At 36.3% G+C, this 24,227-nt stretch overlaps 1 protein-coding gene across 3 annotated transcripts in view; it reads left to right on the plus strand.

Annotated features, from left to right (window-relative positions):
* SLC25A13 (solute carrier family 25 member 13) overlaps positions 1 to 24,227 on the plus strand; it is a 100,097-nt gene that overhangs the window by 62,937 nt on the left and 12,933 nt on the right. For all 3 annotated transcript variants that reach the window (XM_057432902.1, XM_057432899.1, XM_057432901.1), the window contains 3 exons: positions 6,424 to 6,476; positions 7,521 to 7,601; positions 19,839 to 19,979. In XM_057432902.1, the coding sequence (XP_057288885.1) occupies positions 6,424 to 6,476; positions 7,521 to 7,601; positions 19,839 to 19,979 (275 nt within the window). The remainder of the gene's footprint in view (positions 1 to 6,423; positions 6,477 to 7,520; positions 7,602 to 19,838; positions 19,980 to 24,227) is intronic.

Consider the following 24,227-nt stretch of genomic DNA (forward strand, 5'->3'; position numbering starts at 1 on the left):
CTGAACCAGTTGCATGTGCTTCACTAATCATTGGGAATAGTCATCTTTATCAAGTTTCATGTATACCTCTTCTTAGCTTTTCACTGTTGAGTCAGCCAGAGAGATTAGCTGGGTTTCAGCCCACTTACATTTATATAAGTAACCAATACACTCAGGTTATGAAGTTAGCTGTTCCAGGTTCCATTTGTAGCCAAGGGAGGAAGTTCCAAAAGCTCATTTACTGTGTTCAGTATGTAAATCATCCTCACTTGGGTATCTTGGATAAGTGCCTGCAGGTAGATGGTAGCTTTTATTATGTTCCTGTCCCAGTTAGGGCATCAACGGTGTGCGTTCAGGTAACACAGAAGTAGTCAGAAATAATCATGAACTGCGACATAAGACTGCAGTTCTTCTCTGTCAGAGAGATAAAGGAAATTATATTTCTATTATCCCAGTTATTGAGATCTCTTACTCCCCTCTGCTAAATTCACTGGGGAGGGTTTGAAACTTGTGTTACTTATTTCATTTTTGGCCATCTTGCTTTGAAACTTTACTTAACTTTTGAAAATCAGAATATTGTAATGGGAGAAATAAATTGCTGAAAGCAGTTGAGAATGGAGGATTTCAATGAAATGTTGTTATGATCTGGCAAAGCTATGTGCACCTCAAAAAAAAAAAAAAGTTAAGACTGTGTGAAACAGCATTAAAACAAAGTAGTGTGATAGATGTGCATTCTTTAACATATGACCTGAGTTACTAGAGGTTGCCTAAATAGCTTCTCTGCAAAATACAGACTGTAATTATTTCATCATTATTGGAGATGGGAAGGCTCTGTTATTATTGACTGAGTTTGAGGCAATTTTTTGAGTAATAATTTGATAAGGAGTGTTGACATGGTTTCTATTCTGTAAAGATCTATACAATCAGAATCATAAGAAGTCACAGTTATAGAATGAAATTTATTCCCTGCAAAAGCATGTCTGCTTCTTCAGGGATCCTGAAAGAATAAATATGCAGAATTCCGCTGTTAGCTTCTTTTGTCATATTGAACCTCTGAAACAGTAATTTTTTCACCTGGAAAAAAAAACCTCTCGGAGTAGTCTTAAATGCATATTCTTAATTCCATTTGCTTGTCATGTTTTTGGAGGGATTTTTTTCATGTCTAAATTGGGGGACCTTTAGGAACCTTTATCGGTATAGCATGTCCTTCTGTTCCCAATCCCCTTTACTGCTTTTCAGTCTTCCAAGGAGTACTGCATAGTGAAAACTCAGACAGCTTGGTGGAACTGAACTTCTAAACCCAGGGCAATAATCTAATTTCTGGATTATGTAGTAGAAATCGCATAACAGCATAGAATACCATCATTTCAGAGGCAAATTGAGACCTGTGTTTCTGCAGATTCTCTACTTAAAGGGCACCCTGATTTAGCTTCTCTTTTTAAAGCGTCAAATAAGAAAAACTCCTTAAAAATGTGGAGTTTCCTCTGTGCAGTTCTGTAAATCCGAACTGTTGCTTGCTCTCTAAGGAGATGACGTTGGAGAAGGCTGAGCAACTGAGTGCAGAATGAAGGTTTCTGGTTAAGCTTCAGAGGATAAGAAAATCTGAAAGGAACATTTTATCGACTAGTTTACTTGACCCAGTTTAATGTAGTAAATCTAATTGCAAGAATCATTTCATTCTGGTCTTAAATGTTACACTAGGTAAGGCAAACTACAGAGTACATTAATTTTTTCTGCTCACGGGTAACTGATACTCTTTCTTACACTGTGGTGTGTTCAGAGTTAAGTAAATGTGGGGTTTTGTCACCGCTGGAGGAGGGGGTAGTAAGAGTTCTCCTGCTTAGCTGAACAGTAATGTAAAACCTTTAAAAAAAATACAGTAGAAACATTTGGAGCAGTGGTCTCTTTGTCATGATACACTGCAAGAAAGCAAGCAGAAATTATAAACCCTGCTCTGAACTCAGCCATTTCAGATGATATTTTAATGCAAGGCACGTATTTCCATCCAGTGAAGTGAACCGATTTTTCTTTTTTGTATTATTATTTTATTCCAAACTTGAAAAGGGCAAAACCACCGTGTTCTCAACCACCTTCTCAGATAAGGATAAATTACACCATCTTGTGGATATAAAGAGAGCACTAAATTTTGTTTAGTGTCAGTTTGGTTCTAAGGGTAGTCAGTGTTTCCATTGAAAAGATACTTTGATTTAAAAAAAACAGCCAATAAAATAAACATGATATAAGCCTCTGTAGAATCTTTATAATTGTTCATTATTGGAATGCTGTGTTCTTGGATTTATTTTTTTAAGACTGTACATCTGAGATAAATTTTTCATTTGTCTGTTTCTCAGCATGGCTGAAAAGAATACTCATCTTATATACCTGTAATTTACTGTTGCGTCTACATTTATACCTGAAATACATACTTAGAAACTCACAGGTATTTACATATATGCAAATATAAAAAACAATTTTGGAAGTTGTGATTTGTCAACATCTCTTTTGACTGATAAGGTCACCTACATTTGTTACTTTAATCAGAAGTCCACCTGACAAGTCACTAAATGCTTCACAGTCTTAAGCAGTGCCTCTAATAGAGATTATTTCGTCTATACTGGATAGAAATTTTGTGAGAAATGCAAGTACCAGACATAAAATACAGCTCATTAAATTGCTCAGTAGTCATGTTGTTAATGTCACTCTCCTAGAGGATGGGAAACACAGGAAATGCTGTAGAAGACTGTCATCTGTGATCATTAACTATTGAGGAACTTGCTCATTTTATATCTTCCAATTGTTCTTCTAGCACTGCAGTGACTCCAGATGCCATCTAATCTTAGATTTTAATCATTCATTCATCATCCAGCTTTTCATTATTACAGATGCACTCCCATGCTAATGATACAACAAGACAGTGGCAGAAACTTTCCTCCAGAACTATGCAATGAAGTACCATTTTTGTAGAATGGAGCTTACTCCTACCCAGAGTTCTGTCAAAGCAGAAAATCTTCAAGAAATACCTGATTTCCAGTCTGAGAGTGCTGTGCTTGAATGGCACCTGACGATAGTTGTCCAGTCTCTTGTGTGAATCCTGTAAGAGAAAAATTTGGCAGTATTCCACTACCTCCTTTCTATCAGGTGTTCACATGGTTTGAAATATTTTACCTAGACTGAGAACAACTCCTTCAGACACATCTGTTACACAGTGTGAAACTGAAATTTCACTGTTACACATCTGAAAAAATACTTTGGCTAGATAAGATTTCTTTTTTTTTCTTGGTGCCATGGCTACAGCTGGGCTGGAGGAGCTATTGCGTGTATGTTCACCATGTATTAGCCTGCTTTCAGCACGTAACTTGTATGACATTACAAACTGAATGCAGCTCTTGGTGCTCTCTCTCACATATACCTTTACTTTTCCATAGAGTTCTATAACTGCAACAATATGTCAGCTATGAAGAGGTACATGGTAATTGCTACTGAAAAGCCTTGGATGTATAAAAATGGGTTGAATAACATGTTTGCAATGTACTATAGTAGCAGGATGCCTATGTACAAAATGTTATTCTCTGATGTTGTAAGAGGCATACATTTTTAAGACACTATCAGACATTTCGAAGCCTGTCCTACATCCCTGTGTGTGTCATATTGCTGATCTGCTAATGCACAGTAACACTGAAAATTCCCAGAGTGTCAGGATAACCCCAAAAGGAAAATGACATTTTCCTATGTGTCCCCTTATGTGCTTTCTTTCTTCCAAAACTTATCATCTTTATCATGTTCAGACATCTTTCAACAGTGTTTCAGGGCTTCCATCAAAACAGTAAAGAAAAAAGAATTTAGTTCTGGTGGTCATAACATATAAAATGCACCGGTACCACTTGCAAAAAGCTTTATTACATAGGTATGAGAGCAAACAAAGTCCCTCTACCTTCCTAAGCTTCTGGAGGCAGAAGGCCTAGCTGGTGTTTGGCAAGGCTTTAAAATGTAGTATTAAAATTAATGTTGCCTTTTTTAGAATACTGTATGCTATCTTGCAGTAGACGTATAGAGCATTATCTGCAATTAAACTTACAAAGCACTTCTGTACTATAAAATTGTGTATGAAGTAGAGTCAAAGAGGAAATTGCTCTGGGTTTTTGGTTGTTCAGTTGGGTTTTGATTTTATAATTTTAAAAAAAATCAATGGGGTTTTAACTTCTACCTATTCTATTTAATCTTTCTTTTCTACATTGAAGTTTTATGGAAAGTTTTGAGTTGTCCCATTCAGATTTGAGTGCAAAAGGAATGGACCAGATGGGAAAAAAATAACTTGTGCCAAGATAAACGTGGTTTTCCTGCAGTTTTATATGTATCTTTACAAATGCAGTGTCTTAGCAGCTGAAAAATGAAAACTAGTAAAAAGGCCATCTTCAGATCAGTCTAGTGTTAATGAACTGATTTGTCCTGCTTATGTTGCTTCCAAAACTGCAGGTTCATACAGAGCTTCAACTGGACTATTTTTATAATTTTATATCTTGATATTTTAAAATGTCTTTTTCTGTAATTTATTTGATATAACTTCAAAGTCATGTTATGTATAGCTTAGGTTTAGTAATATGTTTATATATGGGATTTTAAATTAATGATCTCCAGGTTCCTTGAAATTACTTACCTGCTTACAGACCTGCTCTAATTCTACTGCATTAGGCTTAGGATCAGGTAGTGCACTTGTAAATGGAATGGGTTTTTTAATCCCTGAAGATACAGATTCATTAGCCATAGTGTCTGTATATATACATATATATATATATAAATTATCTGTATAAAATCTATGTATCAGTCTCTAATTATACAAAGCCAGATGTCTTATGGCAAGATGTAAATATCATAGCAGTGAGAAAGATAATTTTGCCTGTATAAGGCTAAAACTGGAAAAATCCTACTCATTGTATATCCTTGTATTGTCTTAGTGCTGCAGAAAATGTATTTAGTTACACAGTTCTGTCTTAATAGTTTTTCATTGAAGTCTGGATTCAAGTCATCTGTGAGCTAAAATGGCTTAAGAAATTAAAATTTTGCAATTTAACTTACTCTGCGGATTCTTTTTGTTTGTTTATTTTGAGCAACTGTGTATGAACTTTGTGTTACTTTATTCTTTTCTTCGAATATTCAGCCATATGATCACAATGCAACATAGTTGTCTTGGGTAAATGTTAGTTCTGTGTATGTACATCAGCTGTATTACTCTTTTTGAAGCTTGAAAACCAAAAATGCTAGTACAGGTGCAAAATTTTAGAGGCGTTAATATATAAATAGGGCTGGCCCTCCTGCTACCGCAAGCCAAATGGTGCTATTCTCCAACATGATTTCCTTATTAAAAGCATCAGTAGTAACCAGTAAAGCTGATGGATGGTAGCAGGATGGAGGAATACAAGTACACAGTGCACGTACAGTTTTGCCTTTGTTATTCTGAACTGAGCTCTTTGGAAAAATGCCATTTTGGCAAGTTAGCTTTTAGAGTTGGAACCTTAAATATTGTTTTTCCCCAAAAAATAAAACTGTGGAGAGGTAAAAATGTCAGGCTTTGTAGGAAGCACCCAAATGTACTGCCTGAGCTACTAAAACAAAGGGGGTCTGCACCAGGAATAGCTGCGGTGATTTTCTTGCATTTCCGAATGGTGTCCTAATTTCATTATGCTGATGAATGCCTGCAACACCATTCAAGCCCCAGATAGTTTGTAAGCTTTGCATACTTTAAAGCTGTGGCATCCAAAAGTTTACGAAATACTGACAGTTCACACTGTTCACTTCAAGCAAGTGAAGCCGACAGTCAGATTCCTGCTACTTCCAGTTCTGTAGTGCATCACTGCTAACAAAATCAAATAGGAAATTCCATACCTGGGAAGAAAGCAGCATAATTTCCTTTGTTTAAGAACTAGTAAGTTAGCTGGGCAAAGACTTCAAGAGTTCAGTCACACATGTTTGAATGTTTTGCATTATTTGGATTACAGTCCCTTTGGGTCCTGCCATCTAATGCCATTGCTTTTACCAGAAAAAGTTATTAGACTTGTGATTTTTGGAGTCATCATGTATCTCACAAAATTAATAAGAAAGTCTTAATTTTTGTGTGATAAAGCAGAAAATAAATGTTAGTTTATGACAGAATACTGTAACAAAGTTGGCAAATCTGTATTAGTGTTTATGCCTAAAGTGAACTGATATTATGATTTAAAAAAGCTTTAAAAACCGAAACAAATACATACAGGCATCAGTAGCACCTGAAGTAGTAGCACAAAGTTGGTTCTCAAAATGGAATGTTTAAGTACTCTCATTAAATTTAATAACACAAAATTGCTGTAAAAATTGCCCATTTCTAGGTGCTGATCTCTACATTTATTTGTCGATTTGTTTAGTTAATACCAAGTTGCTTAATGTATTGAATTTTCTGTTTCCGTGTTACAGGTCTGTTACCGCAGCTGTTAGGAGTAGCACCAGAGAAGGCCATAAAACTTACTGTAAGTTTGCAAATAGATGGTTTTCACATTTCTCCACATTGTAAAGTGTACCTAATTGCAATTACCACGTTAACAATTTTTATCCTTAATGTGTCAGCAACATAGCAGAGTGTATTCCATCATTTTTGCTTGATACAAACTTAATTGCAAAAAACACAAAGCAACTGTTTATGTCTGACTTGTGAACATCAAAAATGGCATACAATTCATGTGCAAATATATATATACAAATGCATTTTAAGAATCTTATAGAAAACTTATTTTTGGACTCACTTCGAAATTTAACAAGCTTATTCAACTTGTTCAGCTCATCTGCTTGTTTGTAAGTAGTGCAGGCTTTGGTTTCACTTCTTAGCAAAAATGAATAATTATTAATTGGACTTGGAGAACTTTTGGTTTTGTATCTCCATGTGGTCCTGTATGTTTAATTTTAGCACAACAGGATATACTATAAGCATGTAGTGAAATGTCAGTAAGAAAGGAACTTGTTGCATGCATTTTTTTTCCCCCTAAATGTTTTACTTCTGTAATTCTGCAATTTCTTGAATGATTTTAAGGCACTGAAGAATTTCTTATAACCCATTTTAGTGTATTTTTTATTAGCCTGTAAGCTAGTATTCACCAATGCTAGGAGTATGTATTAAAAAAAAAGAAAGGTACTTAATACTACTAATTTAATTACTGTTGTGTTAAAATTTATTATTGAACATTCTGATACCAATTTGAAATTGCATTTAAATTTGTAAACACAGTGAGCTTTTCTATAATCCGATTTTATCGTTAATTTTTATATAATGATTTTATTTAATTAGTGATTGGTGTCTTTTTTCAATAGTAAATATTTATAATTAAGATGCAAATCTTTGTTAAAAAGAAAAACATAGCTTTACAGTATTTCATTTAAGATCTAAGATATGTTTGGCGTATGAGTTTGGAAGCTTCATGGATGTATTTGCATTTTCAGTTGCACAGAATTTGCAGCTAATGAGTGTTTTCTCCAACCTTTTAATTTATCAGCTTTCATAAATGTTTGTTTTTTTAAAGGTTAATGATTTTGTGAGAGATAAGTTCATGACTAAAGATGGCTCTGTCCCACTGGCTGCAGAAATTCTTGCTGGTGGCTGTGTAAGTATCTTTCATTTCCTTCATCTGAGATTCATGAAAGTGCTGAGTGTAAGATAAACTATGTGGACTAAGGCTTCTGTTTAACCACAGATCCTGTTCAAGAGCAGACTCTTCTAGAGCATCTCAGTTCTTTCCTAGATAGGCCAGCCATGCTTGATGAAAGGGTAAATGTTTCTGTGCATCGTGCCTTTTAACTGTGCTATATAATTCTCACAGCTTAGAGTTGTTTCCTTAAAGAATGTCTTTATTCATGTTGGCTGTAGCTTATGGCCTAAAGAGGATTCATGCTAACCTTTCCAGAAGTTAATCATTACTTACTGCTTTGTGGCACCCACTCTGCCACGTCACTTCTTTCCTGATATGTTACTGCACTCACTAATTTCCACTTTTTGCAGTGATACTGGATTTTTGAAATGGCAAAAACTACTCATGCTTCTTTGAGTTCGTAGCAGACGTAGGCTGTGTAATCTTAACTCAGTACATCATGCATTCCTGAATGTAGGCTGTATTTAAAACCCACTAAGTTTTTAAGAGTGTTTTGCTTGCACAAAGTAGTATCTTAATGAACAACTGGCATACTACTGGGTAAGTGATAATACTTCACAGTTTGGTCTAGTTCTGTCTGTTCATATTACAGCTTACTTTATCTGGTGTATTGATTTTGTTCAAGCAAATGTAAATACTTTGGGTAAAATGAATAGTTGTTCAAAGACCAGTGCACTTTACAGATAAAGAACACTGTTTATTTAAACTGGCTTTGATCACTGGGGCAGAGCAATGTTGGTGTATTTTCAATCTATCTTTGTTTCTGCTGTCGTAAGACTGATGAGCTCACATTTTCAAGCAGCTTCTACCTATGTTAGAAACTACAGTGAGCAGCAACTTAAAAACAAATGCTTGTGTCTTAACCTCAGTAGGTGCGGAGACTTGTGCTGTCTGTGCTTGCAGAGCACGTACTACGATTATCTGAGCCTCAGGGTGCAGTGGCTTGGTTGCCTTGCAGGCTGAGAAGCCCTGGCTTTCTGTAATTCTCAGGAGATGGGGCAGGATTTGGCTGCTGTCTCACTGCTCCTTCTGTTTGATCACTGACCTGTTGTAGACTGCCAGGTAGGATCCCCTTGTTCTGTAACTTTAGGAGCATTCAGGGGAGAAAAAAAAAGAAGGGGAGGGAGAGAAGAATGTGGGTCTCTAAAGCCCTAAATAAAAAGCATGTTGTAAATGAAGGAAAAATGCAATAAAGCGCTTGCAGAGTAAAAAGTGTTTGCCCCTTACACTAATAAAATGTCTTATGAACATAGCAGCCATAGAGAATTCAGCAAAATTTTCATTTAAAATGTCATTTGATCTAGAGTTTTTATTTTACAGACTGCTGTGAATTTTTTAATGCAGTACGAAAAGCACTCTTTACAGAGAGCTGTCATTCATGAGAATGCTGCAGCAAGCTTTTTGCCAGTAGTTCATTGTAAACTAAGAGTCTGCTTTAAAGAGATAGGTGGTTTGAGACATATTTTAAATGTGCTGTAAATGTTGGCTTGTCCTATTTGGTATTTGAAATATATATGTTAACAACGAGATGCTGCATAAAGTTGTAGCAGTAGACGTGCGGTGGCAGAATGCCCTGAGTTTTCTTTTAACTGCAGTGTTCCACTTAAGGGCATAGTCTAGTGCCAGGTAGATAGGTTGCAACTTGTCTTTTCTGCAGGTGGTCTTTGGTTTTTTTGGGGGTTGTTTGTTTGGTTTTTTTTTGTTGTGAATTTTGGTGGTTTGGGGTTTTTTTTGTAATTTTAAACCCAATTCAGACTAGCAACAGAGACTCCCATTACAAGTGGTGCCGAATGTTTTGGAGTGAATTTTTCTCTCATGGTGTAAACACATGCATGAAAGACATGCATTTTCCTATAGCTTTCAGCCTTGTATTGGCCTAACTTCTTGTCCCTGTTTAAGCCAACATGAAACCTGCAATTTCACCGTGGAAACAATAAGGACACCGTTGAATGCTTTTGAGAATTTTCAGTCTTGGATTTTTACCTCATTTCACGATGTGGTAATCGCGTGTGTGGGAGGCAAGAAGACAGGAGTGCATGATGTGTTAGAGTCTAAAAAGGGGCAGCCAACTAAGATGAATTTCGTAAAAGACACCTGCCCTATCACCTTTCTGCTCTCCACGTCTTATTCTCAGCTGTGATTGTGTTAGAAACACAGATGTTAAATTTTCCTTGTGCGATTCTGTTTCCTTGGAGTGTATCATTGCTTATGCAAGGGCTGTGTGCTGGGATGTGCGCTAGATTTTAATGTTTTAAATACCAGTCCTGTGAGTACAGCATAGTGTTAATACCTAAGAAAGGGAGAACAAGCAGATACTTGGATGGTTTGGGTTGTTCAGTAACACAAAGGGCTTTGAAGGGGTCAGTTTCACCTGTGTAGCTCCACTCCACTGTTTGCCCAACCACTGCCAGGCGTTGACTTTTAAGTCCCCAAGGAGTTAGCTTTGCATCATAATTACTGAGAATTAGTACACATGGCTGACTTTTGCACTTGTAACTAAAGCTGATTGTTTCATTGAACAAGCCTTTTTCTGTTTGTAAACTGTTTTCTCTCCTCAAAAAAAAAAAAAAAAAGAAGAAAAGAAGAAAATAGATCTTTTACTTCATGACCTTTTGGCACTTAGTTCAGTTAACAGCCTGTTTCATAGCTTTTTATTATATAAAGATGAAAGTGATAGATTGGTTGAGATTTATTTTTTTGAAGACCCCCCTGAATATAATTTAAGGTGTAACCTTTATATTTTTATCCAGACTCTTAAGGAGGGTTGCTATGTAAATTACTAACTCACAGTTTCTATCCCCTTTGTAAGAAATTTTCCTAGTGACTGTGGTATTTGTTACCCATAAATATATATATAACTTCCCCATTTGCACAATGCCTGACACCCACCATGAACTTTGGTCTCTGCTGGGCATTTAGGTTTCTCATCACTCATGCGAATCCTATATAGTTCTTCTTATTATTAGACTACTAAAAAGCTTCAGTTCCAAGACATAACGTAATGATGCTGTAGACCTTGGATCTGCCGAGTGTCTAAACCACAAATCTGACTTAACCTCCTTTAATGAAAAAGTGCACAAATGTGCTAGGTTTGATTTCTGCTAATGCTGTTAACTTATCTTCACGGATTCCTTAATAAAAGGATGCTCTTGGGTAAGCTGTAAGTACAACTTGAAACATTTTCTTGTACAGTGGTAATAATCTTGAGGTTTCTGTAACCTTTCTTCATGGTCTTTTTATTTTTTTATATTGTAAATACAAAACAGTCACTAGTCATACTGAGTTTAGCTGCTTGCTTCTTTTAAACTTAATTCACAGAAAGCTTCTGTTAAAAATAACCTGATTTTTTTTTCTTTTTTGATACAGCAGTGGCCATTATTCTTTTTATTTTGAGCTATATTAACAAATTGTAAACTCTGTTTGTAAAAGTGACATAAATGTTATTTTTAGGGTTTTGATGTGTTGCCTTTAACACTAAGCTTTTAGGTGAGATGGTCATGTTGCTTAGTTCCTTAAATAAAACAGCTTCACATTTAATTGAAAAGAGAACGTTGTGTGTCTGAAAGTTAACAGGGAAAGAGATGCAAAAATGCAAAATAAAGAGTGATCATAAAACACCAAATACAAAGGAAACCAGAGGAAGTATTACAGTGTGACTAAAAGAAATAGCTATATGGTATTTTGCCCTGTCTGCATATATTAATACAATTCTATAGGTAAATCAAAGGCTTTATTTTCAGCAAGAAGAGAGAAAACCGTTTTGGTTTATTAACCTTTCCTTGTATTTTCCCTCCCCTTTCCGAGCATACACAGTCCTTTTCTTCCCAGATGCTCAGTGTGTGCTCACTATTAGCCAGTTTAAATCATGTAGCACAGTACAATTACAGACCCTGTACAGATCTGCTTTTATTTGAATTGTCAAGGCAATTTTAGGCATATTTCTGGAGACTTTATAGTAATCATAATAAAGTTAAAACATATTGGATCAGCTTGGACAACCTCAACCCTGCTATGGAACAGAAAATTTAGATATGGTTAAGATTGAGTTCATCTAGAAGGTGCAAAATCCTGTCCAGAATTAATTTTTACAAAGGAATATGATGTGAAATTCCAGATCAATTGTGCCAAATAACTGATCCAGTGCAAACAGTTCTATTGAGCTACTTACAACATTTATGTTTCATAAAGTAATAAAGATAAGTCCACATCTGAGCTGCATTTTCTCTCTGGCATTAAAATACAGGTAGAGGGTGTATGGACTGCAGTTCCCATACTTCTTACATCTCTTGCAAAAGTGCAGACATTTCGAAGTTGTCGACTAAAGGAGACTGAAGGTGTCATTCTTGTTTTCATTATTCAGAAACCTAAATGTAAGAAAATTCTGTTCTGTTTGGCAAGGGAGGCGAAGCAGTAGGGAAAGTGAAACTGAGCGTTGTGGGGGGGGGGGGGGGGTGTGTGTGGAATCAATGCATGTGTATCTGGGAAAAAAAAAAAAGAAAAAAGTAACAGTTGCTATCAGAAAGAAAAGTTTTGGTATAGTTTATTGAGATAGTTAAGTAATGATGGTCGTCTTGATGATTGCTCATATTATATTTGAAAGCAAATGCATACATCTTTTGAACACTTAACAGATTTATTCTCAGAGGTCTGTTCTCCCTGTAGTCAGGGAATCTAACTTCCATTACTTTCAAGGAGAATTCTTCCTGCATGTGTAAAAGCCCAACATTCACATTTCTTGTTTGAGGAAAAGTTCAAAAGCTCCTAATACGTTTTTTTTCCTTGATTAAATTTAAGGCTATTTTCTTTTTACATAAAATAGATGTTGTTAAATAAATTAATTAGATTTAAAGTCTGTTTAATATAATTACTATAATGTAACTGAATATACTATAATTAATTAGTCATTTTTACAGTGTAGTCTTCTGAACCACTGTAATCATAGCTATTTTTAACATACTGAAAATACTTTAAACTAATTGTAAACTTTTGTCACAAAAATCCCAGGCTAGATCTGGACTTAGATTTGACTTCACGTTTCCAAGCCTGTAGTACTTCAGCACTGCTCTGTTTTCATTGTCTCTGATTAATTTTCAGCTAATCTTCGATTTAAACCTTATAGTGAAGTTTTGGAAAGCAACATACAGTAACATGATAGCCCTTCCAAGAGGTTGTACCAAAGGGTGGGGAAGTTCCTGGTGTAGAGTTCCTGCTTTTCTTTGACCTCACCCCATATTTCCTTGCAGGTTTGGATGTTTTAAAAAATAGTTTGCTGAAATTTTCACCAGTCATACCTGTTTAAACTGGCCTTTCCTGAAAGCAGTGAGGAGTTGTGCAGAACATGATTTCACTCTATTTTGAATTTTTCTTTTTCATTTTAATTTTTTCCAAAGGTGTTCTCCCATAACAAATTAGAGGTACTTTCCCCTTTTGTTTCCTTTTCCTTTCTTTCTCCCCTGAAAAATGAGAGATGGGGGGGGGGGGGGGGGAGAATTTTTCAAACTGTAAATGGTGATGAGTAGGTTTAGGTTGATATGTTTCTGTTTGAAGAACCGAACAATTCTGAGCTCTTAAAGTCCATTTTTTTTCCAACAGACATACTTAATAGTCTTTCCATTTGAAATCTATTCTTTGTTTTCCCTATTAGAAATAACGACTGCAAAATTTTATAGTTGTATACATTACAGTATAAAACATATATTTGTTTTAATAATTATGTTTTATTACGCATCCCTTTCTCCTATTACCCTTTCTTTTACTGGCAATAAAGTATTTTAGTGCTTACCAGTGCAGGTTAAAAAAAAAAACAATCCAAAAAAACAAAGCTTCAAACTCAAATCAGGAATTACAATCTAGCTTTCTGTGAGAAAAGGGAAGATATTTATGATGTCACAGTAATTTATGATGTGATCAAGAAATAATGGGCCACAGTTTTAATACAGCTACCATGCCTTAAGACTTGAAAGGTCTGTAAATCATTAAATGATTCTACAACTAGTCAAAATAGACAAGTAGAGCAGACAGAGCCAAACGTTAACATATTTGACAGGTCTGCAACTTAATTGCTTTTATAATGCCAATCAAGTAGGCTCCACTTTGATTTTTTGGCTAGGCTTCTGAGAACTGAATTACCTTTAACGTGGAAAATATGAAATCCACAGTTTTAATTTTTTTCCCACTGCAAACTTGGTCAATGCTTATAACCAAACCGTACTGGTGTTTGTTTCTGTTTAGCCAGGTCATTAATACACTGTTGCAGGACAATCGTCAAAACTTGTATCTGAGTCTTGGAAACCTGTCTGAAGCAGTAGCAGGAATATACTCCTGTTCAGACTAATTGCAGTTCTGTTTATGAGCACATTTACATGAACATTTGAGGGAGCTTGCTTTGAATTTTATGTATACTTGGACACTAACAGGACTCTGCGATTCTAGTAGCATTCACTGCCCAAAGTAAAACCTTAGGCAGACCAAGAGAAGCCTGTCCTCGGAAGGCAAAAGAGATTAGCTGGAGAAAACCACAGTTCTGCCTGAGCAGCATGAAAGCTGTTTCTGTGCTAGCCTGGTCAGGGTAGTGAAAAGCAGATGATTGAGGGCTCAGGAAATCTCCTTGTGATCTGAAGAAAAGGTATTTACTATATGAACTCCCATTGCTAAAGAGCATTACCAGAATCCTGTATTGATAGGAACGTAGATGAGACAACACAAAATAGCACGAGATGGCTTGTCTGGATTTTTGAAGCCTGGCTTTATTGGGAAAAAAAGGTAATATAGAATCAAGCTTCTGAGAACCCAGTATGCTTTGCCCTTGACGTGCAGTGCCACATAATTGAGGTTGTCACCTTTGAAATCTGTAAAACAGTCACTTTGGACAGATGTCTGTTACTCGGTAGCTCTCGTGGTAACAGGCAGCAGCTCAGCATAATTCATCTGATGCTCTTGGGATCTTTTGCCATACACACATCAAGACTTTCAGAGGTAGTTTAAAGCACTGCAGTGGCACTCCATAAATCTGGCTTCTAAGCCTTGTTCTGTTGTAGAGTTAGCATGTGATTTTGTGGTAAATCACTGAATAGTCCTGTTTGTAAGTTGCCCTTTATTACACAGTGAGGATGGTAATTCTTTTATTTTTGCATTTTTCGTTTAGATTTTTTTTATTTTTTTTTTTTATGACATGGAACAATACTTTGTGTCTGCACAGTGCTTAGCACTTAAGGAACCTTGACTTCAATTAGGATTAATGGATGTTAGCAAATGCACAGGTAACCAAGCTGCAACTGGCAAGGAGTAAAGGCCTGGGACAGTGTATAATGACTGAACGTGATAAAGAGTTGACTAAAAATTTTGAAACTTGCACCTGCTTGGCTTTTTGTAAATTGAATGAGTAACCAAGGCACTGTGGACAGTTTCTTTTGCAGAGGTTGATTTTGGATAATTGTGTAATACGTTGCTTATGTATTTTAATGGTTGCCATAATGGCTATCCCTGGGTGATATTGTTGGGAAATATTAACACTCTAACAGCAGTAGTAATCCTTTCTCCATCCATGAAACCTTAAAAGGTGATGTGTGACAAGTTGGATGGGATGGAGAAGAGAGATCTAGGCTGACCCTAAATTCTCTTAGCTGAGAACAGGAAAAAGGCTTTGATTTGAAGTAGGTAATAAGGTTAATTAAAAGCACAAGAACATCTGATGGACAATAATGGTGAAAGGAAAAGAATGTAGTACTCTCTTCTGGGATGGAAAACACAGAATTTTCTTCCTGAATTACAAGCTGTATTGTCTTTAGAACCTGCACTGAAGCTTTCAAATGGAGTTGTGAAAGCCTTGGGAGAGCTGGGTCTGGTACACTCATTACGTATCTAATCTCGTAAGTGCACAAAATGTCGTTACATTAAAAAGAACAGGAATTTTTGTGTCTTAGTGTAATGTGGGGGGGGGTGGGTGGGTGAAAATTTGTTTATTTTCCAGTAAAGTTTGTTACAAAATTATTTGAACACATGAAGAAACAGAAAACATTCTGAGTTCTTAAACTGGAGTGTTGTTAAGTGGTTGTTACTAAACTAGGGGTTTGTTTGTTTTTTTTTCACTACAGAGTGGGTTTTATTTCCCCATGGACAAAAAAAAAAAAAGAAAAGAAAAAGCCACCTCAATGATTTCTACTTCTCCCTTCCGTTCAGTAAAGTACGAAATTAGGAGGCATGTGATAGTACTGTATTACTGTACAAGACTATACTGCCATCGAGAGGTGTTGGGTGATATCATACCAAGTGCAGAGTTGAAGAACTGCGAAAATGAGGAAAAAATCCAAACAACCCAGCTTGGTTTTAAAAATTCAAGTGGGTGGGTGCATTGCCAGCTGTTCATTTGTTAAAGCACATTGAACTCTTACAGGTATGCCCGTTTCTAGCTGTGTGTCTATGAGGAGTTTTTGGATGACAGAGGTGTTTCCCATTTGTTTTCTTGTTTTATATCAAACAAGGACATAAGTGCTTGTGATTAGGTCAAATGTTAAATTCTTTCGGAATCATACGAGCCCTTTGTGGGCCCTTACAAATAATTATCTCTGCAGTACCTCTAGGTATCTATTCCTATAAATAGCTCAAAATTGCAGTTTTTATTTTAATCACATGATGCTAACTGAAAAGTAATAGATTTGCTTTTATAGCCAGATCATTTGTTTCCTTAAAAAATGATTGGAAGAGATGATACGGGATTTAGGTTTGAGGCTGTTTGGGTTTGTAGCTAAAGTATACAAAAATTGCTGTTACTGGAAACTATCTGTATTAAACAGTTGACAAAGTTGATTTTTGTGACACTTAGTGGAGTAATCATTAAGCTTGAGCAGCCTCAACTTACACTGTTTATTCTGGCCAGAAAGAGTAGTTTTTAAATTCAGACCTTCGGGAGCATATTTCAGGATTCTAAAATGAGATACACTTTCAGCTGCAAAAGTCATCTTTTGGCCAGATAGAATGAATGAGCAGGATGGTATGATGTGCTGATGATGGTTTGTCTGTTTCTTTCAGTAACATTTATACCAGCACCTTGAACAGGCTGGAAAAAAGATAGGTTGATGAGGTTTCTTTCATTGCATTCACTATGCGAATACTCAGAAAAAAGGGAGAAGCTATGCTGTTGTGATTCAAGCTACTGATTTGGAGATCAGGATATCATGAGACTCTTAAAAGTTGTGTGTGTTTCAGCTAGGGGGACATGTGCACTGGGTGTACAATTAACCCCTTTACTTCAAATCCCCTTCTTGTAAAACCAGAGGCATTGTACTTTCCTCACAGGAGCACTGGGAGGAAATACCATTAATATTTATGAGACACTTGGATGCTATGATGATGAGTAACACAATAGGAGTTACCAGTACTAGATAAGCAAGAAATCATTTCATTAGAGAGTATAGTAGCCATCTCTGGTTTGCTTCCCCCCCCATTTTAAGAGTAAGGAGCTGCAGTTACCAGCGCAGATGGTTAAATAATAGAGTGATAAAAGCTCCCCACCAGGCAACTATACTTGTTACTGCTAGAACTGCCTTTGCACGGGCTGATAAAGCTGCTTTCTTGTCCCATCACAAAGCAGGCAGGTGGTAAAAACCCTCCTACTGAGACCCTCTGTCAGGTATTGTCTGGCTCATCGCTTTCAGTTATTCACAATTTGATTTTTGGAGTATATCTTTGATCAAACTCAGAGGATGACTAAGGTTGTTGAGGGAGTTCCGCAGTAACACCTGGACAGTTCCATGGAAAGACTTCATTGGAAATTTCCAGTGTCTTTCTTCAAAACTTCTTTGTGGGCAGCAAAACTGGCCGCCTTTCTAGTAATGCCTGGTGCATGCAGGTCTCAGGCGTTTTAAAAATTTGAATGCAGCAAGCTTGACTGTATAAAGTAGGTAAATAATAGCATCTGCATTTTTCAAGAGGAAGTCTTGTATGATTTACCCAGAGCCACAAACACCTAATGCTGCAAGTGTTGATGTGGCCAGGTTGGGTATGTAGACATAAGCATTTATATGTGCTAGCACCTGAAGTACTGTTTGAATTCAGAAATTATTTGCCTTTATTCTCTAAAATCAGATAGATGTTTCTATTTCCATTCTTTAAATATGGCATTCACTTAAACATTTTTATAGATTTAAATGTTAAAAACCATTTTAATAGATTTTTAAATTGCTCAGTGTTCTGGTGCATTAATATTAATAATAGTAACAGTAATAATAATACATTAAACTTAATTTTGTTGTCATCTTTTAAATTTTAATATGGTTTTCCCGTAGTGAAAATTGAAGGAACACTTCCCATGGAGTCATGGCACAATGAACTTCAAGAATATCATACTGAGGAAAAGTAGTTTATTTGTTCTAACATAGATCACTTGGTAGTACCTTGTAAGAAGTGTGTTTCGGAGGAGGGCTCTGGTATAGCAAACTTGCAAATGAACATTATCACCTGCAATTGGGATTTTTTCCTTTTAAGAGGAGAATATGTGTGATGACGTGTGAATGCTTAATATTTGTATTATATAGAGCAAAATGTTTATTTTATAGGCATTTGTAATTCACCATAAGGAGAAGTGAAAGAAACAAGTTTTTATTTTGAATGCTTGCTTAATATGTTTCAGTTTCAGTTCAAAACTAAAGTCAGCATATGTGCCAAATAATTTATCAGTCTAATTTCTGATGGCAACAAGAATAGCAGTTTTATACGTACCAGAATTCTGGTTTGGTAAAAGCAGTTAAATTAAATTATGCCAATTTGAAAGTCAAACCCAGTTGAGTTACACAAGAGCATGCTTTTTCTGGTCAAAATAGGAAACATTTGGGATATTTTGGGGGTTATGTAAAGACTTTAATTTGTAACCACACTGTGTATGCTCAGTCTAAGTGGTAGGCAGGAATAGTTGTTCGTGCGATTTGCTGTTTCTTCAGCATATCATTTAAACCATATTACTGCACATATTTTTGATTTTGAATGATAGTTAATCTGAGCTATGATTAATTCTTTGAACATTTGGATAATTTAAAAAAGATGTGCACATAGTGCTTACATACTAGACATGGCTAGATGCAAGTGCTTTTACATGCAACTCGTTTCATTTTAGTCATTACCTTCTAGATAAAACCTCACTGTTTTGTGGTGGGGAGGGTGAGGGTTGCCCTTTGAATAGTTTGTGTGATTTCAGAACCTAGAGAAGGGCATAGCTGTTGGGCCACGTAATTAAGAAATTAAGAGAAGTTAGAATGACAGTCTGTTGAATTTGGGCCAGATGATGTTTGAATGAGTATGTTTTGAATACACTTAGGTAACTTTTATGTTACCTTTTTTCCTTGTTTTAAATTTTTAACTCGGGATCTGTTAGTGGAGCAGAAAAGTTATGCCGTGTATTACATATTGTGAGATATACCTTATGGGAACTGGTGGGGAGTCTGAAATGATTGCCACTGTTGTGTTTTAGGTGTAACTTTCAAAATTGATTGAATGATGTCTTCCCAACAAATGGAGACTGACACATTAACAACATTTAGTGGTTCTTGATTAATACAATCCTTCAGTCTGTAGACCTTCTTTTCTTTATTACCTGGTGCACAAATAATGATGAGCTCAGACTCTTGAATCAGACAGCATTTAATGGCACTGAACTGGGGTTGGGTTTTTAAAAAGGTACAGTATATCTGACGTTCTGGTCTTTGGAATCCATGTGTTCTTTGTTTTATGAAGTCATGCCGAAATTAAAAACGCTTCTGCCAGACTTTTGCTCTTCAATAGTATGTTTTCACTTTCTGTGTACTGGCATGCACATCTCAGTTTCTTTACTAAGTTACTAATTTTGCCTTTCACTTTGTTACTTGCTTTACAGTGTTCTTGGCTTGTCAGGATTGTGTAACTTTGTCTTGGTGAATGTATTCTTGCAGCAAGAGTTGACCTGGTGTCTGTCTTATGTACTGCAGTGTCCCGCAGTGGCTGACTGTCCTGGGTGTCACACCTGCTTCCTCTCTGTTTTCCCTGACCAGTCATCTCATGGTGGGGGTGAACTGCAGTTCATCAACCTCTAATACACTAAAACTTCTGTCTGCTAATAGCTTAACCAACTACAGCAGGATTTAAAATGTCTTCTCTTAAATGTACCAGGATGTAGGCTACGAATAATGTCGCACATTAATGTATTGCCTTCCACTTCTATTTCAGGCTGGAGGTTCTCAAGTGATCTTTACCAATCCCCTGGAAATTGTCAAGATTCGATTACAGGTGGCTGGAGAAATTACTACTGGTCCACGAGTTAGTGCCCTCAGTGTATTACGGGACTTAGGCTTCTTTGGTCTCTACAAGGTATGGATTTTATGTATATATATGAACTAAAAGCTAATTCTGAATATTTCAAATCAAAGTATCATTTCATTGTTCTCACAAACTTTCATAGATGGACATAATTGTACTTTAAAAAAATTCTGCCTAATTGTATCTTCAGTTTTCATTTCTGAGGGAAGAAAATGTCTGGTTTTAAGCATGTGATTTTTTGTGAATCTTACTATGATTTCTTTTCTCACTGCAGCAGGTGTAAGTATTGTTCTCTGAGGATTAGTTTGGCAATTCTGATATTCTGCCTGGTGTAAAAATAAACGTATTTTTCATCTGCTTCATGATATAGAGCTTACAGTTTTGGAGCTGTGCTTTTTCTCTTATGTGTTTGGTTCAGCAGTTTTCCCAGATGTCATTGTTAATTTGGTGATGGGAATTAATTGCAGCACAGTAGTAATGAAGAAATACAGACAGTGGGAGCCCCGCATAAAAATAAACTCCTAAAGCAAGCTGCTTCTTGTTACTTTAGAAGAATATTGCCACAAATAATATCAGAAAAAGCTGCTTTTATGAATATATACTACAAACTCTACAATTCTGCTTTCTACATTACTGTCCTCACATAGATACATAAATATGTAGAAATAAAGTTAGGTTTAATGGCTGCAGCAGGATTAGAAACATCTTCTGTTTAATAAGATGCATGCTGCAGGTAATTTAAAGGATTAACGTACTGCCTTGTACTTTGAGATGAAGGAGACAAGATACAGGGGAGTATGAAAAGTCTTGGAGTAGTCTGAGATAGCCATTACATGCAGTATTGAAGCAAAAACTATAATAAATGCCATATACTGCAGAGTACCATGTGGTGTTCGTCCACGTTCTGCAGCCTGCTTCTTGGGAGGAAGCTTTCACATCACTTGTTTGTGTCAGTATTTTCAGTGCAGCAGTCAGTATTCCTCTATTTCTTATTTACACCAGTGCATCTGTAAATTGAAGATTCTTCAAAAAACACCAAATAAGTTTCATCCCTCTCCTCCACAATATTGAAATTCCATCTCCATTTTTAAGCATCCAGTCCTTTTGAATTGTTCTGTTAACATTACAAAGAGGAAGCCTACTCACAAGTAGATGTATGTATCTTTTGGCCTGGAGAGAACTTGCAGGTCTGAATAGGATTTAATGAGGAGTTGGTTTTCCCTTTAAATTGACTTGCTAATTTTTTAGGTGTTTTACTGAAGCTGATGCTATTGTGTAAACTCCTGGTAAATGGCATTATAGTGTTGATCAGGTCAACATTTACAACTGAAAACATGGATATGGTAAACAGTCTGCATCCCTGAGGCTGTGCAGGAGTGGAGGGCAGCTACTGATTTTTACTTGGGCCAGTAAAAATGGAACATAAAATAAGAAAGCTTGATGAACTAGTTTACTAAAGTTAGCATTTTTTAGATTTGTTTCCCCCCATGAATAACTGCTCTTGGTGGCTGAGCAGAACTTGCTACAGTTTTCCATTTTTAAATGGCATTCATGTCTTGGATTATATTATGAATTATTTCTGTTTCGTAGAGTAGAAACTCAGTGAGTATTTGTAAGGAATATAGCTGAACAGGAGCTGGTTACAGCAATGTGTTGCATTGAAACAGGCAGTTATTTATTCACATGCTACACGGTTTGGTTCATTCATTAAGTCCATTTACCTCCACAAGAAAAGCCACAGAAAGGTTTCGTTTTGGTTTTACTCTTCTGTTGTCTCTGTGTGCCTCTCACCCCTCCACCCTGCTCTTTGTGTACATGTCCTTTTTTATGTTCAGTTTGGATTCATTGCCTACAAAAACTTGACTGATTTGACAAAACTAGAGAATTTAACCTGGCAGTCACAGTCATCCACGCAGCACAACACAGGCAATGTCAGAAGGCTTGTGCCCAATTGCAAATGGCAATCCTATCTACTCCCTTTCCCATATGCCAGCAAGAGAGTTGGTGCAGTCACATAATGATTTGTAACAAGAAACTCATTAAAACTAAAGACTCCTCTTCATTATGGCTTATTTTGAACTCACTCTGTAGCTCCTCAGGATGGTTGTACCCAGGCAAAGGGAGGAATGGCTTCATAGCATGGCAAACTCATCAGTCTGTATCAGAAATAAAGTTTTGTGCTCCCCTGAGATGCTTGTGGAGCAGCAGCGTTAGCACAAAGACAGTCCTCTCCTGAATGCTTGTGGTGAAGCTGGTGGTGCTGGTAAGGCTAGGCAGGGATGAATAACTGATTGCATAAAAGTCACCAACACCAGTAAAGGCTACCCAGAGGAGTCAATGGTCTGAAACGAATTTCAGGCAAAACTAGGTTTGGTATGTGCTACCATCTCTGGTGGTGCTTCTAGTAAATTAAGTGAGCATAATGATCAAGTGAGCATCAAATAATAATAAATGTTCTACTAATGAGAACTGAAATCTCTTGGTACATTGGAATGCTTTTACTCATAGTGAGTCATAGGTTTAAAACCATAAAACAGGAATGAGGATTTTGTGTCTTATCTCAGTGCTTTTCATGCTGTTCACTCTTAACACGAACAGCTCTCATTTGCATCTTTAATCTTTGTTTTAGCTTTGTCTTTTGTGTCTCAGGACACAGGCTTGTCTCTCAAGCCCTGAATGTACTTGCTTTAGTAGATCTAAGTAAGACATGCTGCTGCATAAGAACAAGAATAGGTACTTGTTTTAGAAAACAGTTTTATTTGTGAATCTTGGCATTTATAGGCTTAATGGTTCTTCATGTGAGTAGTCCAGCTGTTTAAACACTGGCCTATTTTAGCCATGATTTTGGACCAACTGATTTACTTTTGCAAGTGTTGAAAGCAAAATTCTAGATGTTTCAATTCAGTAATTTTCATTTGAAATAAATGGATGCCTTTTTTTCCCTAAGTTTTCCTTAAATTGTTTTTAAAAAAATGTAAATCAATATTTAATTTAATAGTTGATAACAAAATTTTCTGTTTTCTATTTTTCTGTTTGGTATGGCCTGATTTTTTTTTTTTTATTTCTTTTGTGGTTGAAAACAAAACCAACAAAACCTTAACTACTCTATAAGTTTTTCTTCAATTCCATAATGTTCCTCCTTTTTCACTTGACTTCTTAAAAATCCATGTAAAACTGCTGTAGGAAGGGTTGACTGAAGGTTTGTATAGCAGTTTCCACCAATGACTAGCCAAATAATTAACTTCTCATGACTGGATTAACGGATATTGAGTGCCTGTAGTGCTGTGTCCCTGGAAAAGATGAGGATGGCCACTGTCTAGATGAGGCTGAGTAGGGCAGGATAATATGAGAGGGACAGGATCCTCTGTTGCTTACAGAATTTCCTTAAAGATCTTGCTCTGAGATGGGAAGAAAAGGGATTCCCTCAACATAATGGTTGAGCAAAGATCAGTGATTTGTCTGTACTGCCAGAAGCAGAGAAAATAGCATTATTACAGAGATAGAATCAGTGGAGGGATATCACATATTTAACAGGAAGATGGAGTGGAGCTCAGAAAATGTAATGTGACCTTGTGACTAATATTACCATAATGATAATTTTTTAAAATACAGATATTTTTAAGCAGCTCTTTTTTTGTGATGAATGAGAACATTACCAGTCAGTCTGCAAGCTCATAGTAGGGCTTAAGTGTTTCCCTTGCTCATCAATGTGAGTTTACTCCTGTATTGGTAAGTTACAAACCTCTTAGATCAGGATTAGTCATGCAGTCTGTGGCACACTGGCTTTTCTGTTTCTCTCACTCTGCTTTTGTGTTGTTTCACTTGCAGTTTTGCAAGGACTGCAGTGAAAATTTTCTTTCCACAGTTCACAAATAAATCATCATGACGGCTGTTCTTAGCACCATAGATCAGCCTGGCATGCTCTGCTTAGTTCCTGTGAATCTTTAATGTTGAAATTCAGGTGAAAATCCGCAAGTAGTCAGTGAGGAAGAATGCATTTTCATTAACTATAACTGCAGCCAGAAGACGCAAAGAATTGCATATGTCGATCTTAGCTTCATGAGGCAAATTCCTGCATGTCTTAACAAGGTCCACTGCTTGTTTGAGTTCTTATATTTTGCATTAATTTCCACCTATGAAGCACTTTCTGTGGATTTTAAAATAAAATGCCCCCACAACCCTATATAGGTAATTTCAGTGTTCCTGTCTTGCATTAACGGAGAAAACCAAGGCACAGACAAATAAATCTTGTCTCATGCCAACAAATTAAAAAAGGAAATGCTGTGTAAACCCTTTTTG

This window comes from Pezoporus wallicus, unplaced genomic scaffold (assembly GCF_028554395.1).
Source record: "Pezoporus wallicus isolate ANWC-B61680 ecotype Strahan unplaced genomic scaffold, APGP_CSIRO_Pwel_v1 scaffold_2584, whole genome shotgun sequence".
Classification (NCBI taxonomy): Eukaryota; Metazoa; Chordata; class Aves; order Psittaciformes; family Psittacidae; genus Pezoporus; species Pezoporus wallicus.